We start from the raw sequence: 23,675 nt of genomic DNA, 5'->3' as shown, positions 1-23,675 counted from the left end.
AAACAAAACAGCAAGGCCAAGGGGCTACGAAGGTGCACGAACTCGATGAAGATTTGATGCTTTTGACTGGAATAACACGCCCGATTGGTGTAATTTGTGTACATGGTTGGCTAGCGACGTATAAACAACCAAAATGCCTGGGCCAAGGCCGAAGGTAAGTTGAGGAAAGCTGATTTTGGTTAACGCGAACTTTGTCTTCCGTGTTCGCGTGCACAGAGCTAGCCGGCGAGGACATTCACCTTGCAAAAACTTGACCTTTTGAACTTTTTTGACTTGTGTGTTTTGTTTACTGTTTGTTTGTTTAGATGACCTAACCGTGGCCATTGTACCGCCATCGTGATATTATTTAACTAACTGCACTAGGCAAACTCCCACAAGGGAATATAAACACCAACCGAGCTGACAACAGCCAATCTCTCTCATGCAAACATTGGATTTATGATTAAGATTAAGAACTGCCGGAAAATCAATCAAGTGGTTTGGTAATGCATTGGTATCTAACTAAACTGCATCCTGTCAAGATGGTTCTACTAAAGTGGAGTGGGCACGGTTCTCGAGGGGTCGGTGTATAAAAATTCCATGAGACGACCTTTTAAACTCATTCATACCATAAGATCCATGGCGGTTCAGAATAACATTTTATCATACCACAGCCTTGAGCAGTTGTAATTTTTGGCTAATTGCTTTCTTATAAGTTATTTAAATCTTTATCATCTTATTAAAACACAAAATCCATAAGTAATAGTGTAGTGTTCACATGATCACACTGTAATACATGTAATGTTATACATTTATGCAAATGAGTTGGCCTCGTGTAAGAGTACACGGAAAAAAGGTGGAAAACCGAGGAACGGAATAAAGACACATGTTGATGCACATAAGATTGAATTCGTCTATAGTATTGGTTTAATCCGTATGTCTAGTAAGACTCTACAAATAAACTGCGCCAATAAAGTATCTAAACACTTACAAATGGTCAGATATATCGGAACCTAAAACAGTATGCCAAAAAATAATTATTCATTTCGAGTCACCGTTAATTTCTGCACATTTTGACACATCTTGTGTTGCGCTACGATGTTGTTTGGTGGATTTACGGGCACTTGAGTGGCTTAAGGTCGAATTTCAAAAGTTGCAAAAGCCCCTATTCAAGCTAAATCGTTGTATTGTGACGAGTAAGATCGGCGTTTCTTTTGCTCGCCTTTTATAAATGATGTTTTTTTGGTCGCGTTTTGGATAAATCAGTTGCGATGAACATACTCACCAATAATTGTCAGTTACCAAGCAAAGGGGTCAAAGATGGGAGGCATACAACAATGGTCATGTAAACGAAACGAGTTTGTGTCTTTTGTCTTGATTTTGTCTGAGTGTGATGCTTATGTGAGTTCCCTTTTGGAATTGGGGTGAATAGGGGCTTTTGCAACTTTTGAAATTCGACCTTAAGCCACTCAAGTGTCCATAAATCCACCAAACAACATCGTAGCGCAACACAAGATGTGTCAAAACGTGCAGAAATTAACGGTGAATAGAAACGAACAATTAAATTTTTGTATACTATTTCAGGTTCCGATAAATCTGACCATTTGTAAGTGTTTAGATACTTTATTGGCGCAGTTTAGTAGATAACAGGCATAGGATTATAAGAACATGGAAAATAAAAAGTTTCAGAACCTGGATCTTCAAAAAACAAGTTAATAAAGATTACTGTTCATTCATTAAAAGTAAAATGCCTTATTTGAACTAATATGTCTACTCCGTAATTTACCGGGATAAATACAGAATAGAGGGATAAATACAGAATAGAGGGATAAATACAGAATAGAGGGATAAATACAGAATAGAGGGATAAATACAGAATAGAGGGTGATTAATTGGCAGGGTCTCCAACAAGCAGGGCCTGTTTTGACTAGAGACCCCCCCCATGACTTGTGTAGCTTAAAGGTATAAAACGAAAAAAAATAAAAAATAATAGTAGCCTTTTTACTGATTTGGTATCTTTTATTAGACGCACTGTACATGTTTGGTAATTGTCAAAGACCAGTGTTCTCACTTGGTGGACTCAACACATGCATAAAACAACAAACCTGTGAAAATTTGAGCTCAATAAGTCATTGAAGTTGCGAGATAGTAATGGTTTTTAAGTTAATATTTGTTTTGAGTAATTACCAAATGTGTGTCTCCCTTTAAATCATCTACAAAAACTGGATTAAATTGTTATCACATTTCTGCTCCTCCTACTTTATTTATTGACTGTTTTACCTTTTTCTACAGTTGGATGTAGACATTGTCACCCGCTTCAGAAAAGAGTTCTTGGAGCAATACACAGAAGGTATTTATAAACGTTCAAGGCATGTCTTAAATATGTATTTGCAAGGCCAATTGTGATAACTGTTAAATGTCATTGTAATCATCTTATTTCACTTAAAACAATGTATATTTAATTATCTGGCTGGTCTTGTCCGTCAGTCTGTCCTTGTCTAGTCTTGTCTGTCCCAGGGTACATTTTAAAAAGCACTATGCTTCAATTTTCTCCTGCATGTTGGTAGGAATTTAACAGAGTATCTTTAGCCATGTTATAATTATGTTTCAATTGATGATGCAGCCTGTATAATGATTGAATTGCATTTGATGCTTCTGCATTGTTGTTGCCAATATTGGAATAAAGTTAATGCAAGAACGAGTCACTACTCTTTTAGTCCCATTCATAAAGATAGGAGTAGCGAAACTGTCTGGGGTATTTATGAATAAAGCTTAAAATCCAACTTTTACAGTATAAACAATGGTTGAAAGGAAATTATGAACACCATTTGTAACGACATTTGACAGAGAGGATGGGAATTGTATTAATTCTGCTTTGTTTGTTTGCTTAAACCTATAGTGATGTTATTGGTTTTTTTTTCTTTTACAAGATGGCGTGAATGAAGCTTATGATCCCTGTGATGTGGAGACATTTTGTTCCAGTGACAAATACGTCCATAAGTTCCTGATGATCGCCAAGTTTGATTTCAAGCTCACAGGAGAGAAAGTCAATACAGTGTTCAAATGGAGAAAACAGTTTGGGATAAATGGTTGGTTTGTCACAATATCATAATAATACAAATATTGGGGTCTCAAGTGGCAAGAATCTACAAATAAAGTACTTAAAGACAGTGAACACTATTGGTAATTGTCAAAGACCAGTCTTCTCAATTGGTGTACACTCAACATGCATAAAATAACTAACCTGTGAAAATTTGAGCTCAATGTCGTTGAAGTTGCGAGATAATAATGAAAGAAAAAACACCCTTTTCACACGAAGTTGTGTGCTTTCAGATACTTGATTTCGAGACCTCAAGATCTTATTTTGAGGTCTCGAAATCAAACTTGTGGAAAACTATTTCTTGAAATTTATGTTACTTCAAAGGGAGCCGTTTCTCACAATGTTTTATACTATCAACCTCTCCCAATTCTTTGTTACCAAGTAAGGTTTTATGCTAATAATTATTTTGAGTAATTACCAATAGTGTCTACTGCCTTTAAGGCTTTTGAACATAGAGTTAGGTTTTTCTAAGTTATGTATGAGTTACGAGACAATTTATCATATTTTGTGCATTCTCATAGCAATAACTTGATTAACTGGGTTTCTTAATACGGTGCATCATGCAAGCACAGGACCTATTGCTTACACTAGTCAGCGGTTAGCCTGGTAGGATTCAAACCCACAACCTTGTGATTGCAATTCCTGCAGTCTTATCACTGGACCACAGTGTTTGGTCTATATTTTTTTTGTATTTAACCGAGCGTCTTTTCAGGCCTGTATGCCTGGTTTTTGAAAGAGCAACTGGACACCAAGTCGTGTTTTCCTTGGTAAAAGGCACCCTATAGGACATTGGGAATTTCTACTGGAGCATTTAAAGGGCACCAAGGCAATGACCAGGGCCAAAGTTCATAAAGCCTGTAGGCACAACAATTTGCTAAGCATGAAATTTCTTCCTTGATAAAAAACAAGATTACCAAAAAAAATTTTATTTGTTGCATATTGCTTGTTGCTGGCATTCAGCTGTTGTTTGCTTATCCTGAAAATCATGTGGAAATTTGGTTGGCAATCCTTTTTTTATTAAGGAAGAAATTTCATGCTAAGCACATTTTTGTGCTTGCAGGCTTTATGAAATTGAGCCCTGGGGGCATGGAGGGAATCGCCTTCATTGCCTCTGTGAAATATGTGATGTTTTAAACAGCCAGACAAACATCTTATTGTGTGTGGTTCCAGTAACTTGTCAGCAGGAAATGTATATCATGTTTTTTTTATTAAATCGTTTTCTATATTTATATTTTTCAGATATGACTTTTGAGAGTTTTGATGAGGAGGTATTGTCTATGGGTGGGTTCTACTGCCACAACAAATGCAAACTGGGACGACGAATCGGTTAGTGTTTGACAACTTACATAGGATTGGAGAAAATAAAACCACACACTAAGTATTCAGACCAAGATGTTGATTATATTAATAATAATAATAACGACATTTGTATAGTGCCTAATGCAAAAGCCTCTAAGTGCTTAAAGAGGTCAGTAAAATATACAGTGAATGAAAGATATGATACAAATATGCATATGTAAGCAGCTTCAAACAAGTGATTTTAACAGAGACTTAAAGCAGGGTAAAGAACTAGTCTTGCGAATATGCACAGGAAGACTATTCCTAAAGTGTAATAAAATATACAAGTTTTTGGTACTGGGTAGGTCGGACTTGTAGTCGAATGCTGGTTCAAAACTGAGTCGTGTCAGTCGTGCTGTTTGTGTCATTGTCATCAGGATATAATAATGATAATAATAATGATAATATTCAGCAGGTGAAAGTGAAAGTTGTCCCTGCTATAAATAATAGAAAACGAAGTTTACAGTTAACCTTTTTTTTTTTACACATACATTACACTCGCCCATCTTTGTCCGTTTCCAAACTCGAAGTGACATTTTTTGTCATATTATTGTCAACTTACCCCCTTCGGGAAATCACCCCCAAAACAACAACTTTCAAACAGGAAGTGGCTAGGTGTTACTTCAAGACTTACCAACAAGTACAAAGTAAAAAGCTCCTCATAATCCTGTGGTATAAAAGTGCTATTCACACGACGGCAATTTAACTGGGGTCCCTTGCTTAATTTTAGCATGGTTGTAAAATGTAGCAATGTTTGACAAGATTTGGCAAGAAACTTGGACAGCAGAACTTCTTTTTTTTGTCCTTTCATACGAGGTATATTTTGTAAAATTTTACAACCATGCTGTAATTTAGCAAGGGACCCTTGCTAAATTGCTCTTGTGTGAAAGAGGCTTTATTCTTTTGTGTTATCACGATCAGTGTGATCATGATTGGGCAGAACTGTTCAACGTGCTGTAAAAACGCAATAAAAAAAACCTTAATTAGGCCTAGTAGACAGACGCGAAAACCAAACATGACATTCAAATACCATAATACATTGTGTAGGTTTTGTGGTTTAAAGCATAGCTCTACGGTCATTCTTTTCTTTTTTTGATTCACTAATTTTCCAATAGACAGAGTTCTCATAAAAGTGGAAAAATATGAGAAGACTCTGACTTGAAGTTAAGATGGTAAAAACAATGATTGTTTTCAATACTCCCTCAACTTGTTCAGAGGGGAAATTAAAACACTCATCTCTTTGAGTTATGATTTCAGGTTGAACAAAGAAAATTTACTAGATTGGGATTCGAACCATCGACGTCCGGATTAACGTGCCGGCACTCTACCAACTGAGCTATCTAGCCCTATGTTGGTAGCCTCCCTATTTAATCAATATTTTGCCTTTCACCTCTATGGAACCTGGTTCGAAATCTGGACCAGAGCCGTGCATTTGGATTGGGTTTTCAGTCCCTACCTGACTGCGAGGTTTGTCCCCAAAGGGGTTTTCCTCCCACGTCTAAAACTAGAATTTCTTATTGTTCTTCTTTATAAAAAGTGGGTCTGATGTTTCCATTTGGATGCTTGCCGATTATATAATTCAGATTCAGATTTGGAAATTGTGTTTTTTTTTTTCTCAGTGTGGTTTAGAATATGCAAGTACAAGAAGGATGCAAGTAAAATAGAGTTAGCTAAGAAATTCATGGCGTTTTGGCTGAACAAGATAGAGAGTGAAGCCATGGGAGCTGATGTTGTCATACTCATGGACATGACTAACGCTGGAATTGGTAACATGGTAGGTTTGGGACAGGGTCGATAGATCAACTTAAGGCAGGGCCTTGAAATTCCCTCTTGAAGGGGCAAAGAAATTTTCCTCTGGCAAGGGCGCTTCTATGAGGAAAATTTAAGCTTGTTTTGAAAACCTTGCAAAGGGCACCACAGCAAAAGCACAGGACACCACGGAGATTGCCTTGGATCAATTCAAAGTCTGTTTATAGGAGGGTCATGAAATAAGGTGACACATTGTGGGGAGAGTTTTGTTCTGTGAAACTGAATAGAGAGAAAGTGTAATAAGCAAGAGTTGGTTTCACTTTGCTTAACTTTTCTTCAGGCTAGGTGCCTTTTCCCTTGCTCAAGGGTGGTTTTTTTTTATAGGGGGCAAACAAAATTGAGTTAAAACGTTCTTAATTCATGGGCTGTTGAGGTCATGTAATTAGGTGACACATTGTGGAAGGAGTTTTGATAATTGAACTAAATTTTTATGTCACATCTCATTGATAAAATGTTCAGAACTTTTAATTTGATGAATAACTTTCTTCTTTTTAGGATATTGATGTGATCAAGTTTATGATAACATGCTTTGAGCTGTACTTCCCTGCTCTTGTAGGTAAGGCTCTGACACCACTTTTTCCATGAATAAGAAAAAATATAGTCACTGAAAACCCAATATTACTACCTGCACCGTGCGATGCATGTGGTTAGCGCATACAAGACGTATGTCTCACTCTACCCCACACCATACATGCCATAGACCCCTACACAAAACACACTGCAGTGGAAAACTTGAATATGGAAATGAAAAACCAATGATGAAGTACACCTTACAAGAAAGATATATGCAACACTGTTTATCATTGGAAGAAACATTAACTATTCTTTACTACCCAACATTATTATATTGAAAGATACTTAAAGGGAAAGTACACTATTGGTAATTGTCAAAGACCAGTGTTCTCACTTAATGTATCTCAACATATGCATAAAATAACAAACCTGTGACAATTTGAACTCAATTGGTCGTCGGAGTTGGGAGAAAATGATGAAAACAAAAACTACCTTGTTGGACAAATTACAAATTTGTGTATTTTCAAGATAGGAATAAAAGACTTCTTGCTAAAAGTCTTTTATTATTTTAGTGAGAAATTACATCTTTTTCAAAAACTACATTACTTCAGAGGGAGTCGTTTCCCACAATGTTTTATATTACCAAGTCAGTTTTTAAGTTAATATTTCTTTTGAGTCATTAACAAACTTGTACCTTCCCTTTAATCAGTTTGAGAGCCAACATTTGAACACAGACAGAATACTGCTGGACATGTCCATTCTTAACTTAACTGGCTTGATGCTACATGTAACTGTAAAAACACTAGCCTCGGGCCTGGGTCCAGAAATATATTAATCATTTTGAGATTCAACATTTGAACACAAACACAAGACCGCTGGACTTGTCCATTCCTAACTTAACTGGCTTGATGCAAACTGTATAAAAAACACTAGCCTCGGGCCTGGGTCCAGAAATATATTAATCATTTTGAGATTCAACATTTGAACACAAACACAAGACCGCTGGACTTGTCCATTCCTAACTTAACTGGCTTGATGCAAACTGTATAAAAAACACTAGCCTCGGGCCTGGGTCCAGAAATATATTAATCATTTTGAGATTCAACATTTGAACACAAACACAAGACCGCTGGACTTGTCCATTCCTAACTTAACTGGCTTGATGCAAACTGTATAAAAAACACTAGCCTCGGGCCTGGGTCCAGAAATATATTAATCATTTTGAGATTCAACATTTGAACACAAACACAAGACCGCTGGACTTGTCCATTCCTAACTTAACTGGCTTGATGCAAACTGTATAAAAAACACTAGCCTAAGGCCTGGGGGTCAAGTGATATCTTCGAGCCCTTTACTAGTGGTGGGTTGGATAATTTACTGCATTTAAGACCTCTGTATTTGTTCATACTGTACATGTACCAGCAGAATTACTAACTATCCTGAGGGTATAGAAGTGAAGACGTTTTTTTACCCCTTGGATGGGGGGATAATTAAGCTACTATTTGTGAAGTTTTTATTTATAATAATAATAATATAATATTATTGAATGAAGTATGAAACAATATTGGTCTGTCTCATCATTATGTTTTTCTTTATTTTTTTTGCAGGTATAATGCTGGTTTATGATATGCATTGGGTATTAAATGGTAAGTTTGTTTATCTCTACTCAGACTGTATAATTGTTACAATATTGTTGATTTTTTACTCCTTTTTGTTTGTTGAAGGCCTTAATAAAACAATGATACAGAAATTCTGTTTGCTTTTAACAAATGTGAATACACTATGTAGTATGCCAACATTGGAAAATGTCAAATCTGGTCAAGACTTTGGGTTCAAACAAAGAAAAAATGACCGGAGAGGGATTTGAACCTGCAACCTCCGTATTAAGGTGCTGGTGCGCTACAGTGTTGGCGGCCTCCCTATTTTGTAAATTTCTTCGTTAGGGGGTGCCAGTCAGAATATATCAATGCCTGTCAAAATGCCCAATTTTACAATGTGTTACGCCAATTGGTAACTATCTAAATGACTGTATAATGGCTTCACTGTTTAAACTTACATGTATCTCCCACAGCTATTTGGAAAGTTATCGAGAGACTTCTGTCGAAAGAGTCCAGAGAGCATATCAAGTTCTTGAGAGGGAATGCAATTCAGGAACTCATAGCTCCGGATCAGCTACCACCCTACATGGGAGGCACTGTAAGTCATCTACCAGCTTGGACATGTTCCCTGTATCCAACAGCAATAAAGAGTGCTGATTCTCATTGTATCATAAAGGGGTCAGATTATGATGCCCCAAGTTTATCAAGGGTTTTGGGAAGTTTCATGTGATATTTGCTTTGGCCCCCAACTGCAGGGATGTGATTGCCACACGTGGATGGACGTTGGCTGGCAAATGCTGCCATATTGTGCACGCAAACCAAAAACAGAAGCTCCAGCGCAGCGTTGATCTTTGCTGCTCTACTAGCATTGGCGACGCGCAATTTCTAAATTGTTCGTGCATTTCGAGTTTTCTAAATTTGCGCAGTTATCACCATGCGTAAAACCACCGCACATTGCACAGACACAAAACGAGGTCACTGCTACACATTGAGTCTGTTCCCCAATTCCATTAATACGCAAGCACAGCACACGCGTTAATAGGAACTAGACTTGGTGAAAGAAGCACGCTCCTACCCAGTAAAAACAACAAACCGTACGGGTCCAATGTGAGAACGATCACAACTTATGCGTCTTCTTAGCGTCATTTAAAAAAAAATCCCGTCTGACCCAGCGCTCTGTTTCCACCTCGTTCTCATATATGGCAATACAATTTGATGCAGAACATTCATCATAAAACCAATTAAATACATTTCGGCATGCAAAACTCAACATGAATAATTAATTAGCACAATCTACCCCCCGATTTTCTCAACGGATTCACATGATTCACGTTGGTTGACTTTTTGAGCCGAAAAAGCCGGAAATCCGGCAAAAGCCGGAGAAATCACATCCCTGCAACTGGCTACACTCTGCTCATGAATCATTAGTACTGTGTGATTTGCATACAGCTAATGTCAAAGGTCACACCATGACTGGGCACTCCCAGGGATGGCTAATAAAACATTTTTTTCTTCTAGTACGGCAGCTCCTTTGCACAGTGTGTGTATGTTTTTGTCAACATTTCCACGTGAAATACACCACAGAGTTATTTCATATCGTCCTCTAGTTTTAATAAACACAACTTGAAACCAACCTGTGAAAATATTATAAATTTGGTGGTGGTGAAGTTTAAGAGAAAATAACAAAATTGTTTTGGGTTTTGTCAATTAATTTTGTGCTTTTCCATATCACAGGCTTATAAGCAACAGTGCTTTGAGTGTCTTCAAATGATATTTTCCTAGCTTAGACATGTTAGATAGAATTATGGATTGTTGGTATTCAACTTATTTATCAGTTGAAACTAGTGAGCAAAAAAAAATCACCAAGTTGTGATACTTGGGTCCTTGAGCAAGACACTTTACCATTATTGCTGCGTCCATCGGATGGGACATTAAAAGCTGCAAGTTCCATCTGTTGTGTATTGTATGTAAAAGAACTAAGTACACTTATCGCTAAGAGAAGGTTTTAACCCCGTTGTTCCTGGTTTGATTGACAGCATATTGTGCCACATACCTTGTAAGCCATTACATGGTGCTACGTATGTAAAAGAATATGGCTCATACTGCAAAACGTAGCTCCACAAACCTTGCATGATAAATTCCATGAGCATCACTGAGTGACTAAAAATCCTTCATCTATTGGTGAATAAAATAAGCAGGATACCAGTCACAGATCATACTTGTGACATGGCATTTTGGCAGGTAACCTTAGTCCACTGAGCATAATTGTGTTGTGCTTAGCAAGTTTCCATGCCTCGAAATTGCGTGGTTTTCCTTCTATCTCGTCTACTACCACGGTCGGCCATTTATGGGAGTTGAATTTGACTCCCATACATGTAAATGGCTGACCGTCTTAGTTCGCGACATAAAAGGAAAAGCGTTCAGTTTTCAGTGACACTTGTGTGGATCATTATATTCTATTTTTGAAAAATCTTTCTAATCATATGCATTTTATTACAAACGGTTTCAAATGCTTTACATAGACCAACTCGTCCGATCCAAGGCATCGTGTTCCTTTAAGCAGCTCTGTAAAATTGGGTTCTGCACAGAAGCTGCATCTAAGAAATTTAAAAAACTGTTAAGCTGTTAAAGAACTGTATAAACATGACATCTGTGATTTCTTTGTTTGGGGTAGGACATTTGGGAGTGGACATGGCCTCCTCTCGAGGTTGAGGAGGAGGACGAAGATAAAGAATGTCTCAAGGAATTGATTGAGAATGAACAAGAGAGTATGTTCTCCGTAAACGGTGACGTGTCTCAACTGTCGCACTTTGACGATGTGACACCCGACCCCTCCCCCAAGAACTCACCCACTCCTAAGGCTAATAAGAGGGTCCACTTTGCTCCTGGGATGCTAGAAGCTGAAGAATCTGGTGCTGCAAAGACAAAAATGGTAAATCTTTGTGAATATTTGAAATGATTATAAACCAGTTTATCTCTTTAATGACTAATACAACTTTTAGCAACCAAAGTTTGAGTTGAAACCACCTCAACTCATTAGAGAAAGTTATTACCGCAAACTTGTTCATGTCGTATTACAGCAAACCTCACTTGTGCCCAATTTTATGGATCTGCTTACTGCAGAATTAGCTGTGTGAGCTAAGAACACCTAGAAACGTGAAGTACGCGCACACAAGCAAACATTCCATGCTAACCCATGAAATACGCTTGACTTTATTTGAACCTGCGACTTCCGGATTCACAAACCAGCACTACTGTTTTTCCGAGGTTGACCAATCAATCTTCTTTACAACTTCTTGTTGATACATTTTGTAATAGGTTGAGTTGTATTGAATTGTAAGACTCTGCTACGGTCAAAACATTAGGCCACTGACTATTTTGTTTGGATTTCTACCATAGATCCTTTTGTTTTGTAAGCAACAGCTTTGGTTTGCAACAGCTAATTCTATTGCCTCAAATATATTTTTTTTCCAGGTCAGACGAATGCCCAAGAAGCCCAAGTCTGATATTCATAGAGGACCTTTGCTAAACATAAAGTGAGTATTTTTGAGCAAGCTGAATGTTTTGTTTTTTTCAATGAAAAAGTTAATTTATCGCAAGAACCATCTCTGCCCTCACAGATACATATGTACCCTGTGTCTGCTCAAGGACAGAAATTTCATGATTGGGATTTGAACCCGCATCCTGGGTGTCTCAGCAACTAGAACTTGAGTCTAATGCACTAAATCGCTCGACCCTGGAACATAAGGACATGACCTTTAATTTGACCTTTTTGGTTGAGTGGAAGAAGGTCAAATCTTGCAACTGTTTGTTCCCGCTCTGGGCATTTCGGTACAAAATGCTAATGTCTCTGAAGGATTCAAGTTCTGTTTAAGACTTCATCACCACCCTTTGATTCCCGAATAAAAAACTAAATGACAGCAGTTACTTATTCACAAAAGGTAACTAAAAGAACAGTTACTTTTTCACAAAAAGTGACTTAAATGATAGTTACTTATTCACACAATAAAAGCGACTAAAATGACAGTTGCTTAGTCACATTGAATGATTTTGAACTGAGCTTGATGTATTTGATTGATTTAGACCCGGTGAACAGCTGGTGTTTGCAGAAGCCTCAGATCCTGAAGTAGAACCATCTCTTACAATGACTCTAGAAAACTCCACTAAGAGTAAAGTCGCATACAAGGTGAGAATAGAAGCATAATTGTCAACTTGTCTGGTGTCTTGTCTTTTAATTCAATTTAGTACAATGAAACATTGCTCAAGTTATAATCTTTTCATTTGGTGCTTGATTTTGTTCATTTGGTGCTTGATTTTGTTCATTTGGTGCTTGATTTTGTTCATTTGGTGCTTGATTTTGTTCATTTGGTGCTTGATTTTGTTCATTTGGTGCTTGATTTTGTTCATTTGGTGCTTGATTTTGTTCATTTGGTGCTTGATTTTGTTCATTTGGTGCTTGATTTTGTTCATTTGGTGCTTGATTTTGTTCATTTGGTGCTTGATTTTGTTCATTTGGTGCTTGATTTTGTTCATTTGGTGCTTGATTTTGTTCATTTGGTGCTTGATTTTGTTCATTTGGTGCTTGATTTTGTTCATTTGGTGCTTGATTTTGTTCATTTGGTGCTTGATTTTGTTCATTTGGTGCTTGATTTTGTTCATTTGGTGCTTGATTTTGTTCATTTGGTGCTTGATTTTGTTCATTTGGTGCTTGATTTTGTTCATTTGGTGCTTGATTTTGTTCATTTGGTGCTTGATTTTGTTCATTTGGTGCTTGATTTTGTTCATTTGGTGCTTGATTTTGTTCATTTGGTGCTTGATTTTGTTCATTTGGTGCTTGATTTTGTTTATTGGTGCTTGATTTTGTTCATTTGGTGCTTGATTTTGTTCATTTGGTGCTTGATTTTGTTCATTTGGTGCTTGATTTTGTTCATTTGGTGCTTGATTTTGTTCATTCGGTGCTTGATTTTGTTCATTCGGTGCTTGATTTTGTTCATTTGGTGCTTGATTTTGTTCATTTGGTGCTTGATTTTGTTCATTCGGTGCTTGATTTTGTTCATTTGGTGCTTGATTTTGTTCATTCGGTGCTTGATTTTGTTCATTTGGTGCTTGATTTTGTTCATTCGGTGCTTGATTTTGTTCATTTGGTGCTTGATTTTGTTCATTTGGTGCTTGATTTTGTTCATTTGGTGCTTGATTTTGTTCATTTGGTGCTTGATTTTGTTCATTCGGTGCTTGATTTTGTTCATTCGGTGCTTGATTTTGTTCATTCGGTGCTTGATTTTGTTCATTTGGTGCTTGATTTTGTTCATTTGGTGCTTGATTTTGTTCATTTGGTGCTTGATTTTGTTCATTCGGTGCTTGATTTTGTTCATTCGGTGCTTGATTTTGTTCATTTGGTGCTTGATTTTGTTCATTTGGTGCTTGATTTTGTTCATTTGGTGCTTGATTTTGTTCATTTGGTGCTTGATTTTGTTCATTCGGTGCTTGATTTTGTTCATTTGGTGCTTGATATGGGGCATGGTTGTGCCCCTCCCTCTTTTTTGTCTTCATTGTGTGAATGAAATCTCAATAATCCAAACCTTTCAGCTGCATGGGTTATGTAGGATGGGATGGGTGGACTATTAATATACATACATTCACCACATGATATCATATTGGCGTCTGGTATTCAATCACTCAAAACCACAGTGTCACATTGACAGTCACACAGTAGGAGGGTTGACTGTGTACTGTGTGGATGTATTACATGCTATTATGTTGCAGGCCGATAGAGTTTATCTATCCACCAAAAAGCCACAGTAGGTGATCCTAAATCTACTAAAAGATTTAGGATCTATCTAAAATTATTTTATCCCTCACAGATAAAAACCACAACTCCAGATAGATATAAAGTGCGTCCCAGTGCAGGGCCAATCAACCCTGGAGCATCCATCAAGGTCACAATAACACTACTCTCTGGTGATAAAGACTCCGTACCCAAGGATAAGTTCCTTGTTATATCAACAGAACTCAATGAAGTCTTAAGGTCACCAGCCGAACTGACTGAGTTCTGGAAAAGAGCCGCCAAGGATGATATTGTTGAACACAGGTAAGGCAAGAGATTTTTGGTGATAAGTACACAAAAATCTTAACCTTACTGCCCTCCAAATGTATTAAGGTAATTACTAAAAATAATTATGAGCATAAAACCTTACTTGGTGATGAGTTATGGAGAGCTGTTGATAGTATAAAACATTGTGGGAAACGGCTCCCTCTGAAGTGAAGTAGTTTTCGAGAAAGAAGCTATTTTCCACGAATTTGATTTCGAGACCTCATTATTAGATTTTGAGGTCTCGAAATCAAGCATCTGAAAGCACACAACTTCGTGTGACAAGGGTGTTTTTTCTTTCATTATTATCATGCAACTTTGATGACCAATTGAGCTCAAATTTTCACAGGTTGTTATTTTATGCATATGTTGAGATACACCAACCCAATTACCATAAGTGTCCAGTGTGTTTAAGTCAAAATCCAACTTTATGTTTTGTTTGACTCTGTTGGACCGAGGAGTGCACTTAAAAAACTTAATGCTTTACATGAGATCAGGCAAGCCACCATAATCAGAGTCTTACAGTTTGGGTGCTGAGTTATCAAACGGTGTTTGATTTTGTTGGAGTGAGGAAGGATCCTAGTAAATCATTTGAGAGAGTCTTGGCTTAAACAGTAAGCTGAGCATGGCAACACAAACAGTATATGTTGTGGGAAATACACAAGACCGACAGGACTTAATTAAGTATTGTTTGAATCTTTGCATGGTGTTGAGACATAAGAAGAAACTATAAATAAATAGTAAACTTGCAGGTACAACCATGTGTAAATCTCTTAGGGTGAGTGTTGGCTCTAAAAAGAGCCGGTTGGGTCTTGACGTTTCGAACAGTATACTCTGCTCGTCTTCAGGAGATTTAAGACGAGTAGAGTATACTGTTTAAAACATCGAGACCCAACCGGCTCTTTTTAGAGCCAACACTCACCCTAAGAGATTTACACATGGTTGTACCTGCAAGTTTACTATTTGGTTATAGTTTCTTCTTATGACTTAATTAGTTGTGAGTTGACAGTCTCAATGGTTCAATAACTGGACTCAGGCCAGCACCTCAGAGGATATTTCAAGCTCTGTAATGAGACCTGACTGTTTGTTTGATGTCCAGGGCCCAAATGAGACCTGACTGTTTGTTTGAGGTCCAGGGCCCAAATGAGACCTGACTGTGTGTTTGATGTCCAGGGCCCAAATGAGACCTGACTGTGTGTTTGATGTCCATGGCCCAAATGAGACCTGACTGTTTGTTTGATGTCCAGGGCCCAAATGAGACCTGACTGTTTGTTTGATGTCCAGAGCCCAATTTCAAAGTGCTGCTAAATGGCCGATTTTCTGCTTACTTTGCAATTTCCAATAGCCCTGCTAACCATGAGCACTCATAAAAGGCATACTAACCTTCAATACAATACAATACAATACAATACAATACAATACAATACAATACAATACGTTAATCTTTATTAGATCCCAAAAAGGGTAATGACACCTTCTGGTGCTGACAGAACCAAAATTAATGACGTAATCACGTAATCATGCAAAGAACGGGCAAGATGGCTGCCTAGTTTTCTAACTTGCTGTGAAATACGCTTACGCTTATGCAAAATTTTGTGCTGTAGTTGACACAAAAATGTTAAGCAGCAGTATGAAATTGGGTCTTGGCCTTACGCTTTTAAATTGTAGTTGTAGTTAATCTCACCCACCTGTGATACGTTGTATTGTTTGTTTTCAGGGTCCGCTGTGTGTATCTTGTGTCGAAGCAGCCAAACCTGGACAGGGCACAGTTGAAAAGAGACATGTTATCGTTACATAAGAAGGTGAGATTTTATTTATGGATTTGTTATATTTGTTTACACATCCAACAGCGCATGCGGCAATACAAGGATGATGAATAAGGATCAAGAAGAAAGTGAGGTGTAAGATAAGATGCATGGTGGACAAATACTAAGTATCACCATGTAAGAAACATCTTTTGTGAGTAGTGGTGGCTCTGTGAAGAACCCAGCCACACACACACAGCAGAGTCCAGCATTCTCCAGAAAATGGTCAGATCACCCTGATGGATATGTTGAGCAGAAACCGGCTCTACTCAAAGCCACTGCTACTCACAAAAGAGATTTTACATGTACATGGTGTTCTGCCTTACTTTGAACACTGCACTGTTCAGAACTATTTAAACCCTAAATGCCACGGGGCTTGGCATGTATTAATCATATCTGTGTCTAGCTATAATAATAATAATAACAGACCATTTTTATACATGTATAGCGCTTTTCACGCCCGAGGGGTGTCTCAAAGCGCTTCACATTATTACCCCTGGTCACTGGGCCTTAAATCATTCCTTAAACCATCACAGCTCCCTGGGGAGTATACAGCCTGTGCGCAATATATACGCTACTCTGCTAAATCAATCACAAGAACCATCTCTGCCCTCGCAGGTACCAATTTACCCCTGGGTGAAGAGAAGCAATTATAGTTAAGTGTCTTGCTCAGAGACACAAGTGTCCTGACCAGGACTCGAACCCACACTCTGATGAACAGAATCATCAGAGCCTGAGTACATTGCTCTTATCCACTCGACCACGACACCCCACATGTTGCTATATTGCTGTCAAATGTTCTGTTCTCTTTTTCAGGTTGACACCTTATCACATCAAGTGTCGACCATCAAAAAAGAAACCACCAGACTGTTACGCCTGGCTGTACTGCAGTTCTTTGTTATCATGTGCCTTGTTTTATTCTACAATCCCTGCGGTAGCAATAACAACAGCAGCAGTAGTAGTCGCACTGAACCGTCGTCTAATTCACCACTTGTCGACCAATGTCAAGCGGTTGGAGACTGAGAACAAGTTTAAAAAACACATGTTTTCTTCAGGCCTGGAATTCTTGCAGGCTACGGAGGCTCTGGCCTGAATTGCCCCTGGTATTGGCCTGCCCTTCAAAAGTTTCACATTAACTATAAGATATTCAAATGGCAAAGTGAAAATGGCCTTGCCTTTTTCAGCGTGTTCAAAGATGAAATTCCAGGACTGTTTCTTGTCACTGGATATATGCATGAACAAGCTTCCAATGCCACCAAGTACTACAGGGATTAAACTCTGCCGAAACAAAAAAATTAACAAAAACACATGGAATCTGGAAGGTTGACAATACGCCACCTTGAGTTTTATACCTTTTATACCTTAAGTATTTATAATGGAGACTGAGGACAAGTTTACAAATTATACTTTCGTGATCATAAGACCATAAAGCTTCACACAAAGCGTGTCACCATTGTTCACAGAGCCACTTTTCAAAGTTGAACTCAAATGTTCAACAAACCAAAACTGTTTATGCTGCCCAGCAAGTAAAACTTTAACATTTTACGTTGTAAGCTACACGGAAGACTCCTCCTCGGCAAAGACATTATTGCTCATTGTACTGTAAAAAGACCATGCAAGTCATTTATATTGGGTGCGTTCGTTTAGCTTCCCTGGGTCGACCCCGGTGTGTGGTAAAAAAATTTCCAGGACGAACGTGTGCAGATAATTACCCACGTTCGTCCTGGAAAAAAAAAAGCCACACACTGGGGTTGACCCAGGGAAGATAAACGAATGCACCCATTAGTGAACATTTTGGGATTCTTGCCATCCAACACCCAAAGTTTACTCATGCACTTTCTGAGTTAACGGCTGGGTTTGTATAGGCATCACTTTAAGGCACTGGACATGATTGGTAATTGTCAGAGACCAGTCTTCTCACTTGGTGTATCTCAACATGTATAAAAGAACAAACCTGTGAAAATATGAACTAAATAAATTGGTCGTTCGAAGTTGCAAGAGAATAATGGAGAAAAAAAAAACATTTTTGGCACAAATTGTGTGCTTTCAGATGCTTGATTTTGAGGTTTCAGCTGAGGGCTCAAAATCAATCAAAATACTTAATTAAAAGAAGTTACTTCATTCTAAAAAAAAAAAAAAGACACTTCAGAGGGAGGCGTTTCTCACAAGTGTTATACTATCAACAGCTCTCCATTGCTTGTTACCAAGTTAGTTTTTATGCTTACAATTGTTTTGAGTTATTACCAATAGTGTCCACTGCCTATAAAACCCTTAGCAACAGCTAAAATCACAATGCATACATATATGGTCTTGGTGAAGACAACCTTGCAGGGTACCAGTCAAACAATTATATTATGTAAACAAAAGTTATATTATACAAATAATTCATGAAATTTTAACATCAATTCAAACCATTAAATTATTGTCACGATGAGTTGCCTTTTACAATTTTGATAACTAGCAAATGAGTTTAGATACTTTTTGATAGTCAATCTTTGAAACGTTTGTACAGTTTTTGACGGTTAATAAAAAAATAATACCTTAATGACATTATAGACCTTTCTAATGTTGATAAACAAACCGTGATTTGAATGTCATTCTAAATATCTCTCTGACTGGTGTACAAAATCGTTCTGATTGCAAGATGCAAATGTTGGTAGCTTTGCATTATATTATACCCACAATTTTGTGTTGAGATGCATGTACATTTGCATGATTTTTGTAGCCCTTTCTTTTACTATTAATGTATTTATAGTCTCTATTGCATTGTTGATGTTTTTTTTGTTTGTTTTTCATTCTTTGTTTTTGATTAATGTTTACATAACGTGTTTGCTCAATCTGTATTGTTTTGCTTGAATAAATAAGCCATAAGAGACCATTCATTTCTGTATAATCATCACCATACGCACAGAAATTGCTAATATTGTTGAATAGCTGACATATTGTTTGTTGTGAAAATGTCTGCATAAATAACATTAAAGAGGGGCGTTAAAGGCAGTGGACACTATTGGTAATTACCCAAAATAATTATTAGCAGAAAACCTTACTTGGTAACGAGTAATGGGGAGAGGTTGGTACTATAAAACATTGTGAGAAACGGCTCCCTCTGAAGTGAAATAGTTTTCGAGAATTTCAGGTCTCGAAATCAATTATCTGAAAGCACAAAACTTCGTGTTACAAGGGCGTTTTTTCTTTCATAATTATCTCGCAACTTCGACAACCAAATGAGCTCAAATTTTCACAGGTTTGTTATTTTATGCATCTGTTGAGATACACTAAGTGGGTCTTTGACAACTACCAATAGTGTCCAGTGTCTTTAATTCAAATTCAGTTTTGTGCACTCGTTTTCAAATATTTTTTTAATACGAAAGTGTGGGACAAATTAACTGCCTCTAGCTCTGTGGGCTAGCTAGCCCGGTGGTCTAGTGGTAAGACATCTAGTAGCAATGCAAAGGTTGTGGGTTGTGGAGTACACACACACACAGGCACAAGCAATTATTCCCCCCTAATCCGTGAAATACGTTTGATGTAAGCATTCCCTGCTTCTGTAAGCTCGGATTCTTTGTTTCGATTAGCAGGGCCAGGAAATTAGGCCAAGGTGGTAAGAGAGGTGGCAAGAGGATTAAAGTAACAGTCATGAAAATTAGCTTTATGAACTGCCTTTTTCATTGTTAAAGGATTTGGGTACCTTTTCAAAATGTCCATAGATTTACATTAAACTTACAGGGTTTGAAGATAATGATAGTGGAAAGCTTCCCTTCAAATATTACTTACTGAGGTGTTGTAGTTTTTGAGAAATGAGTAAAAAAATGTCATGAAAACACGTTTGTAAATGATTAAAATAATTTTCGTCTCATGAGACAAAAATTATTTTCATGACATTGTTTTACTCATTTCCCAAAAACTACAGCACCTCAGCACGTAATATTTGAAGAGAAGCTTTCTACTATCATTATTTTCAAACTGTAAGTTTAGTGAAAATCTGTGGACATTGTGTTTTTGTCCTACAAAAGTTACATAGACCCTTTATTAAAGGAACGTTACAGAATTGGTAAGTAACAACAATAGTGAAGATTACAGTTTTACATAAAACTTCCACGGTCTAATTAGAAAACATCCCTTGAAATATTTCTGTCTGAAATTTGATGAGAAACAAATAATCTAATTTCGCGTTTGGAGTTTATCGCTCAGTGAGCGTTTTATTCATTCTTGTTTTGGCATCGATACAATGCAAAATGTGTAATCTGTTTTTCACTATTTTCTCGTAATCGATCTCAAAATTCTACAGGTTTGTCAGTTTATGTATATGGTGGATTACATGAAGTGCTTACACTGCCAGCAACCTTTTTGCTAGCAAACCAATTCTGTAATGTTCCTTTAAGGTTTTGAGAGTACAAAGTACATACCTGGAGTGTCTGTCATCTTGATGCACGTTAATTACAGTCTTTCTGGATGACTACCAGAGATCCTCTCTGCATGCTCTCATCCTTGTATTATGACCAAAACCTCTGACATATAGCGCCCTCACACTGTAAGAAAAAATTAGTTGTGAAGTTTACAAATGAAAATTAAATTTCTTTAACTAAGTAGGTGCTCTGTTCTTGTTATTTTGTTACTTAAAACATGATGAAAAATGAAATAAATTCCATGGCTTTATCAATAAAATTGATTGTAATGTAAATATAGGATGTATGTAAATTTAGAGTTGGCACAATATTTTTGTACACTGATTGAACTGTAATGCTGAAGAGGCTTCCATGTGTTGTCTGTGAGTTCGCTCCAAATTTGCTGACCGTTTTTTTCATAGAAAATAAAATGAAGTTTTTGTTATCAAGGAGTGATGTTCTTGTGTACAGGATTTACTCTATGATTTGTATTGTGATTGTTTTTCACAAAAAATAAAATGAAGATTTTGTATGTGAATTATGATTTGTATTATGATATCATTATGGGTATACAGGTTATTCAAAGCTGTGGACTCATTTATACGTGTACAAGCACCTTGTTAGGGTCTACAAGGTGCTATGCCCCAATCTGCAGATAACAAAAACACTGATGCAAGCTCCCTTTTCTTAAAGACGGTGGACACTATTGGTAATTGTCAAAGACTAGCCTTCACAGTTGGTGTATCTCAACATATGCATAAAATAACAAACCTGTGAAAATTTGAGTTTAATCGGTCATCGAAGTTGTGAGATAATAATGAAAGAAAAATAACCCTTGTCACACGAAGTTGTGTGCGTTTAGATGGTTGATTTCGAGACCTCAAGTTCTAAATCTGAGGTCTCGAAATCAAATTCGTGGAAAATTACTTCTTTCTAGAAAACTATGTCACTTCAGAGGGAGCCATTTCTCACAATGTTTTATACCATCAACCTCTCCCCATTACTCGTCACCAAGGAAAGTTTATGCCAATAATTATTTTGAGTAGTTAACAATAGTGTCCACTGCCTTTAATGACAAATATAGAGCTGCTTAAGCACAACAAATTAGCTAAGCAAAACAAAATAATGCTTACCAGAATATGGGTACCAACCAATTTGCCGTTTCTCATTTACAATCTGTTAATAGTATTTTGCTAATTTTCGCTAGCAGAAACACTTTAAAGGCATTACTAACAAATTTCACAGGTTTGTAATTTTATGCATAAATGTATGTTGAGATACAACAACTGTGAATGCTAGTCTTATACAATTACCAAAAGTGTCCAGTGTCTTCATGGAGAAAAGGAATATATAATTTGACTAAATAAGAAACTGGTTTTTTTCTTCACAACAACTGAAAAAGTGGTGGCAGGATCTGGAAACTTTTCAATTGGCACCATTTTGGACACAGCCTACCAATGTCTTGCTCCAGGACACAATTAAGTGTTACAAGCTTTATGAATTGCCTTCTTTATGGTGAAGATTTTTAGACTAGTTCAAGTTCAAGTTCAAGTTCAATTTTATTTCCACTCAATCATTTCAGATGACAAGATATAACATAGAGTAGTAAAAATACACAATAGATTAAGTGGTGGAGGACTCCCAAAAGCAAGCTTGTAGGGTGGAGTCCCCCAGGGATGTGAGTAAATACAAACGTAGTTTGTTTTCAGAACAATGTCTGGGATATTTAAAACACGACAAAAAGTTACTATGTACCTGCATCGTGGTGCACATGGCGAATTGATGTCTTTGTGGATTGTTACCTCTCCTCTCTGCATACTCTCATCATTGCATTAATGGCCAAAGGCTCTGACATATGTAGCGCCCTCACACTGTAAAAAAAATAGTTGTGTACTTTATTAATAAAAATAAAATTTCTTTCAAAAGTAGGTGCTCTTCTTTTGTTATTTTGTTAAACTGTTTCTTCCTTTCACCTGCACCCTGTACTCTAGCAACACCCTTGGATTCACTGGTCCACGTCTTTGGAATGCTATCTCTAGCGGTTTAAGAACAATGCCATCCGTGGGTTGATTTAAGATCTCTTACAAAAGAGTCCTCCTCTCCCACTATGTAACATAGCTTTTCTCTCCACTTATCTTACTTTTGTCGTCTTCAGTTAGCCTGGTTTAATATTCTTTGTATCTTGTTGTCAGCATTTTGTATTGTCATTGTGTGTTTGTCTTGTCCTTGTTTCTTCTTCGCTGTTTGTTCGTTTGTTTGTTTGTTTGTTTGTTTGTTTATTTGTTCACTTGTCTGTATAAAGGCTGTTGTCTACAAGCCTTGGCTAACTCTAACAGTCTCTTGCTCTCGCTCCTCTCTTGTACATAGTTAATTCCTAGTTATTAATTCATCATTTGCTTTCAGATTATATTGTTTCAGTATAATTTAATGCGCTTTAGATTTGTAACATTTCTATGTACTGTTCAATTCTCACAATTGTTCTTTTTTTTTAACAGGTTTCGAGAAAGAAGTTATTTTCCACGAATTTGATTTCGAGACCTCAAATTTAGAATTTGAGGTCTCAAAATAAAGCATCAGAAAGCACACAACTTTGTGTGACCATGGTGCGACAAGGGTGTTTTTTCTTTCATTAATATTTCGTTTACCTTGTAAACCCTTATAAGGTGCCAACTAATTGGGTCTCAAAAAATTCATCACTGCAATAACCTATCTTTCTAAAAGTTTGTATATACTCGAGTATTTATTCCTTGTTTGGTAGATACGTGCGCTATATAAGACTTTGATATTATTATTATTATTAAACTTTGATGACCAAATGAGCTCAAATTTTCACAGGCTTATTATTCTATGCATATGTAGAGATACACCAAGTGAGAAGACTGGTCTTTGACAATTACCAATAGTGTCCACTGTCTTTAAAAACTTGGCAAGCATTGTTCATTTTCACTTCCATTGTGAATAATAAACCCCTTTTTACACAAACCCAATAAGAAAAATTAATCAAGATTGCAATTTTGCTTGTTTGAATAATTTGTAGCAGGTTTGAGTGTGGAACCATTC

General features: G+C 37.1%; 1 protein-coding gene and 1 long non-coding RNA gene across 3 annotated transcripts; one reads left to right on the top strand and one right to left on the bottom strand.

Annotated features, from left to right (window-relative positions):
- The first annotated feature begins 10 nt into the window (after nucleotides 1-10).
- On the top strand, nucleotides 11-17,912 carry LOC117293359 (motile sperm domain-containing protein 2-like). Its single transcript, XM_033775653.1, has 14 exons — nucleotides 11-154; nucleotides 2,272-2,329; nucleotides 2,910-3,068; nucleotides 4,319-4,405; nucleotides 6,037-6,191; nucleotides 6,722-6,782; nucleotides 8,347-8,385; nucleotides 8,811-8,935; nucleotides 11,012-11,269; nucleotides 11,812-11,873; nucleotides 12,421-12,523; nucleotides 14,199-14,425; nucleotides 16,143-16,227; nucleotides 17,047-17,912. The coding sequence occupies exons 1-14, from the start codon at nucleotides 134-136 to the stop codon at nucleotides 17,251-17,253; spliced, it is 1,647 nt and encodes a 548-aa protein (XP_033631544.1). The 5' UTR covers nucleotides 11-133; the 3' UTR covers nucleotides 17,254-17,912.
- On the bottom strand, nucleotides 8,943-21,368 carry LOC117293360. Of its 2 annotated transcripts, XR_004519434.1 has the most exons (5): nucleotides 20,637-21,368; nucleotides 16,114-16,179; nucleotides 11,187-11,252; nucleotides 10,463-10,512; nucleotides 8,943-8,965 (listed from the first exon to the last, which is right to left on the bottom strand). It is a non-coding gene; the product is annotated as an uncharacterized LOC117293360 (long non-coding RNA). The 2 variants fall into 2 exon arrangements; XR_004519433.1 differs by lacking the exons at nucleotides 8,943-8,965; nucleotides 10,463-10,512 and having other exon boundaries at nucleotides 11,176-11,252.
- Between the last annotated feature and the right edge of the window lie 2,307 nt (nucleotides 21,369-23,675).

Source organism: Asterias rubens, chromosome 8 (genome assembly GCF_902459465.1).
Source record: "Asterias rubens chromosome 8, eAstRub1.3, whole genome shotgun sequence".
Classification (NCBI taxonomy): domain Eukaryota; kingdom Metazoa; phylum Echinodermata; class Asteroidea; order Forcipulatida; family Asteriidae; genus Asterias; species Asterias rubens.
The sequence above is the reverse complement of the archived record's forward strand: the minus strand, read 5'-3'. Positions and strand labels throughout refer to the sequence as shown.